This window comes from Eretmochelys imbricata, chromosome 6 (genome assembly GCF_965152235.1).
Source record: "Eretmochelys imbricata isolate rEreImb1 chromosome 6, rEreImb1.hap1, whole genome shotgun sequence".
Classification (NCBI taxonomy): Eukaryota; Metazoa; Chordata; order Testudines; family Cheloniidae; genus Eretmochelys; species Eretmochelys imbricata.
Genome location: NC_135577.1, coordinates 52470624 through 52476745, shown reverse-complemented (window position 1 = coordinate 52476745; position 6122 = coordinate 52470624). Strand labels below are relative to the sequence as shown.

At 43.8% G+C, this 6122-nt stretch overlaps 1 protein-coding gene across 2 annotated transcripts in view; it reads right to left on the bottom strand.

Annotated features, from left to right (window-relative positions):
• Nucleotides 1-383: 383 nt before the first annotated feature.
• Nucleotides 384-6122, bottom strand: part of TRIM44 (tripartite motif containing 44) — a 99090-nt gene continuing 93351 nt past the window's right edge. Inside the window, exons 5-6 of one of the 2 annotated variants that reach the window (XM_077818543.1) lie at nt 4213-4336; nt 384-537 (exon numbers count right to left, since the gene is read on the bottom strand). In XM_077818543.1, the coding sequence (XP_077674669.1) occupies nt 4249-4336 (88 nt within the window). In that variant the 3' untranslated portion in view covers nt 384-537; nt 4213-4248. Of the gene's footprint in view, nt 538-4212; nt 4337-6122 lie in introns of those variants that run through there. The other variant, XR_013346336.1, reaches the window with a different exon arrangement.

Sequence of the window (6122 nt, the reverse complement as noted above, 5' to 3'; positions counted from 1 at the left end):
CTCCCCCCCTACAAAGGCTCTGAAATCTTAGGACTGTGCTCAGTTATTATACAGGGTTTCATGCAGCATTTTTCAGAACACACTAAATTAAACTGTTAACATACCACTCCAATCCTTCTTCTTGAAAGACCATTTCCACCTCATATCATTTATTAATCTTAGCTGCACTGAATTATTAAACTGAAGTCCTCAATAACCCCCATCAGTAAAAACTCCAGTGTGGCTTTTAGACTCATATTTCTACTTTCTACTATACTGCATTCTTCATTCTAATTACTGGTTCCCCAGTGTCATATCTTTGCAGGATATTTGTCCTCCTAAGAAAAGGCGGCTCGGGAAATATGTTGCTAGGCGTGACAGTAAGTGTGTTCCCAAAGGACAGGTGCGTGGAAGGATCATATTTTTATCTAGGAGAACCAAAGACACAGCAAAGTAAAGGGAGGAAACGGTTGCTGCTGCTTCTGCTGCAGTTGTGTGACTTAAGACCCTCTTCCTGCATGCTCAGCATCACATGGAGTCTGTGTGGAGAGGATCCTTCTGTGAAGCAAAAGCAGATTTTCCTGTTAGTAAGGGAACAGCAGGGAAATGACAGGTGATCTACAGGTGGAAAATGTATGGCTCATGATGATGAATAGGTCTCCCCAGCTCGAATGTAAGAGCCTACATGAATTAAACACAATCAAACCCTGAACATTTTCTCCTTCTGTCATTTAGAGCAGTGGTGCTCAACCTTTCCAGATGACTATACACCTTTCAGGTGTCTGATTTGGCCAACTTCTCACCATTGGCATGTCTCAACGGGATTCTGGACGACCAGGTCATGGAGGAGAGAATATCACGTATTCAATCCTTGGGCACTCTATGGAGATTGCCAACAAGGGGGGCAGTTAGGACTAGTTATAGTGGGGCCAAGTTTGTGACGTGGACACCTGTCCATAGGAGAACTTGGATTGAGATTCTCCAACTCACTGCACATAGACCAATGAACAGTCATTAGCTGGTAACAAATTTTAGTATCTAGGACTTAGGCTACATTGCAAGTGAAGAGCTTACAAAGTCTCTATATCCCATGACCTGTCCACTTACCATAAGTCACATTTAGAACACATTCTCCTATCTCTTCCTCCCTCAGAGATCATCAGCCCACACAATCATCAGCTCTTTGAATCCACCTCCATCGGTTTGGATCAAGAGTCACACTTTCTGTCTAGTTTCTTTCTTACTTGTGCTCTTTCTATTTCATTACTAGTAAAATCGCTGGGACCAGTAATGACAAATACAGATGCAGTGAAGATTCTAGGGGCCAGATTACATTTTCTGTCCGTGATAAGTAAAGTATTACACGACTGCTCTTCTACCCCGCCTAAACTTTTTAATAAGAGGAGACAAATACCAGCTCAGCTGCATGCAACTGACACTGGACAGAGTTTAAAACGTTAACTCATAATGTATACGGCTGTACCAGTGGTTCCACCAAAAATAGATTTCCGGGACCTTTAACTTCAAAAGGATGCTCTTGAAACAACTGACATCCCAAAGGGCTTGTTCATCTAGTTTAAGATAATCTAGTGCTAGCTGGAAATGCAAGAGTGACAGCTTCGGAGACGGAGTTGATCTATCCATCCATCCACCCACAAAGCAGATACGGCACAGGCAGGGGGGGAAGGGGGGCGGCTTTTCCACACCTTGAGCGACTTAAGTTATACCGGAGTAAGCGCTACTGTGTACAAGCTCTATTAATGTGCCTCAGTCCTGACTGAGCCACCTCAAGGGATGAGAAGGAAGTTCAGTGTCTTGCTTATTCAACACATAGCTTCTCTGTTACGATTGTAGACAAACCTACCAATGGAGACAGTTTTTTATTATGTGGACACCTGCTCTCTAGGAGCTGGGCTGAGGCTGAAACATTTTTTCCATTAGCCACATAGTAGTCACTGGATGATAACCACTATTAGTCTTTACTGATCTGGGCTGAATTTGAACCAGGGACCTTGAAGTAAATCCCATTATCAACCCCCTGAGCCATCAGTCCCTTTATGGAGGGCACTAGGTAGTCTGACTAGTTTACTTTGCTCATTCCCCTGTTTGACATTAACATCTGAAGACAGGGACTGTGGCTCTCTATAGAGCCACATAATCCTATTTCCCCCTTCCCCTGACTGTCTATCATAGTATTCCCAGCCCATCACAAGCCAAAAGAGCAAGACCCCCAAGCTTGGGACCTGATCGCTGATCTTCCCCACGGGGGGATGGGCAGAAAATTGGAGATTTTGTCCAGCTCAGACTTTGAGCTCATTGCGTGCAGTAACACCGTGAAAAACTAAATGAAACTAAATGATTCCACTGCTCTCAATCTTTTTTTACTGGTTTAAAGGCAGATGCATCCAGTCCACTAAGAAGCAAGGGGCCTACAAGATACATAGATTTTAACACTGGATTTCCCCTTTAGTCCCTTGGGTAATAATGTTTCTGGGGAGCAATTTGTGCAGCCTTAAATTTTCTTCTCAACTTGAAACGGTGCAATAAGAATCCAAATGTTACATACATATGAACAAGAATGATACCTGCAATGACACCTGCTACGGTGAGTTACAAGGCAATCAATCCTCATGCTTCAGAGCACAAATTAGTGGTCAGGAAAAAATTGCCCTTCCCCACAACCCTTGGAATGTTACCGCAGAATGAGGTACGTTTCCTTTTTATTAGTAATAGGTGGTATCCCTCATTAGCTTTGATAACATTTATTCATATGCTATGAGTAATTATGATTATTTTCCATTATTAATAGCCACTGTTGAACAAGGGGAGCGGAGAAGTTATGTCATTTTCTGAAGCATCTGGAACTACCTGCTGTCGGGAGAGGGGACTAGGTGGATATTTGGTCTGATCTAGTAGATCATTTCTTTTCTTTCCTTTCCTTAGTTCACATGCCATCACTCTTGTAGTCCACATCTTTCAAACTACACTGATGGGAGCAGAGTTCCTCTGGAGCTCCCACAAGTGGCGCTCTGCTCTTCAGATGGGTTCCTGTTGAACAAAACATGAGGTTCCTTTTGCATCTGAGCAGGTGGAGTGTGTTGCAGCAGCCCAGACCCTACCTGAGCACAAGGACGGTATTTTCATTTCACTTAAATTAATTGTTAGTGGTTTTGCCCCTGCACAGAAAGGAGCTTAGTGAGAAAGTCAAAACAAATCTCAGCCAAATGGGAGGGTGGGGAAACTAGCCCCATAAATTAAGGCAAGCAAGTGTATCCTAGGAACAAGAAAGATCTCATGAAGACAGGGCAAGCCATGTCATGCATAGAAAGCAAATCGTCAGTGTCGGTCCCCCTTCGTGCCATTCCAAGCAAATCTCTATGCAAAGTATTTGTGAGCAAGCTGGAAACAGTGAGGCCCTGGAAAAATAATTACGAAATAAACTCTACTCTTTGGTGGTATCTGTCCCAAAGGGAACAAAGTGTCTTTTGTGAAAGACTCCCACCAGAAGCCTTGCAGAGTTTGAACTGCATCCCTGGACTCCACTGGTATGAAACCTAAAGCAAGATCTTATTGTTCCCCTTTGCTTTTACTACTGAACGTGGGGCTGAAAATCCAAATAGATTCAAGAAAATATGACTAATCAACCACATCTGGGCTGCCCTTTTCCCAGCACATGAATCAACTTTACTATGACTTAAGAAAAATCTATTAGCATTACCAAGAGATGGAATATAAAATGGGGGCAAGGTGAGTAAACATGGTGAACAGATGATCCCCAGACTAGCATCGGACCAATGACACGTTTGCCATATTGGGCTTGAGACTTTTTTCACCCAGCACATACTGGCTAAAGCTGAGATTTTCAAAGGGCTCCTAGGGAAATTAGGCCACCCAAATCCCATTGAAATTCAATGGGATTTGAGTGCCTAGATAACATAGCGCCTTAGACGGAGATTTTCAAAGACCTTACCTTCTTCTGAAGAAGGCAACATGGGCCAGTCACACTGCTTAATGTACCCCTAGAAGGTGCTCAGATACATGGTGAGGGGTGCAATGTAAAAACCAAAATAAATTAGCTTGTCCTTCTATTCATAGCAGGCGGGCCTTATCCCTGCTCAGTCAGTTCCCTGACATCACTTGGGTGTGGGAGGTCACTGGAGGAGCATGCTCCTTCCTACCTTTACCTGTGTTGTAAATTTAAGAGGTAGCAGTTGATGAGGAAATGAAAAATACCTGTAATGTCTCCACTGCAGCCAAACCCATCTTGTCTCAGCAGGGCCCGTTAGCCGACGATGGGTCCTTGTCATCATATCGCCCGTTTCCTCGGGAAGGAGAGGCAGGAGGGAAAGGATCAGCTCTGTAATCAAACAAAACAGAGATGGGAAAAGAGCTGAGAGCCCACGCAAACAATACACCAATGAATGATTCCCCCTGTGTGACAGATGACCTGCAAAGAAGCCTTCCTCTGGACACAGGGCTGCACCTTGTAACAGGTGTACAAGCTATACACCTGCAAGCTGCATCCACAGGGCTTGATTCTCCTCACACTTACCCCAGTGTAAAATCAGGAGTAACATCACTGAAATCAAAGAAAGGCTGGTGTAACATCGGTGCAATATTAGATTCAAGGCTCATTGTCTTGCATACTCTTGGGAATACAGGTTAGGCAGGTGGTAGCACTAGGTTACCAAATGCCACAGAACCGCCATTTAAAAAAATCATAGGAGAAAATTATATAGAGCATGGAATGACAAATCAGGGCTCAATTTCTGTTCAATTAAAAACAAAAAGGGAGAGGGGGTGCATCCCTATTTTGCTTGCAACAATGCAGCTGGGTTTCTTGAAAAGCTTGGCTGTAGTGCAAAGTCACATAGTCCTGAGGGCCAGGCAGGTGTTTTGATTTATATAGTCTGGCACCCTCTTTTATTAGAAAGTGGGTGGAATTTATAAGATACACTTTCAACCATTCTTCTTAAATACACACTTCCCGAACCACCTCTCCCTGTTAAGTAACTGTTTCCCTCCCAACTCTCACCCCCCTTCTCAGGGCAGGGATATTGAAAAGCAACTCTCTCCAAAGCAGTTTCCCTCCATGAGAATCTTTAATAAAAATGCAGCAGATTGTAAATCATTGAGATAGAGGGCCTGGGCAACAGGAAATTGAGAGAGAGAAAAATACAAAAATCTAAACGTGCTGCCGAGACAGCAATCTCTGAAGGAAAATGGTGCTAACATTATTTCCCCCAGTAGTTGAAAGTCACTCGGCAAACTTGAGTTAAGTTCACACCTCATTGCGTGGGCAATGAAATTCTCTAACAGCGCCCTTTACCCCACAAAATCAGCTTAAATATTAGAAGGCCCGCAATTAAAGTCAGAGAGCTGGCAGCTGCCCTCCAATGATTAATGGGTTCACACGTCTCCTGATGCTCTGGCTCGGCTGTGCACCATGCAATATTGGAGAATTTCACAACCTCACCACCCCCTTTGCTTTCACAGATGCTCAGCCTGGCTTTCCAGTCACTTCTCACTAATGCTGGTAAAATGAAAGCTCAGTTTGTCTGTCTAGGGTCTCTATGCACTGATAATGATCTCTCTCACAGGTAAATGTCCTTAGGAATTGTACTTTGAGTGGTGCACCATAAATGTCTACTCCTCTTCTAAACTAATATAAAAACCAAACACAGTAATGAGCAGATTAGACGGAGCTGCCTGCTGACACAAATAGGCAGGAAGAATAGTATCGGCACAGTGGGGCTGAGGGAAATCTTATTTCACGATGAAATCAGCAACACACGACCCAGAAACTAGCAGGCACACACCAACCAAGAATTCTGGCTAAATCTATTAATCTCTGTGTATGGCTGCGCTAATCTGTCTTCTGCATAAGACATCTGCTCTTGTGGCAATGTGTTGAACTCTGCATCCAGCTGTGAGCAGCCTTCAAGACACATGTATATCTCCCCGCTTAGGAAACTCAGGGCTGGTCTATACTAGAAACTTGCAACGGCATAGCTATGTCTCTCAGGCATGTGAAAAATCCACACCCGAGAGATAATAGCTACACTGACATAATCTACAGCATAAACAGCATTAGGTTGCTGGAAGAATTCTTCCATTGACCTAGCTACCACCTCTTGGGAAGG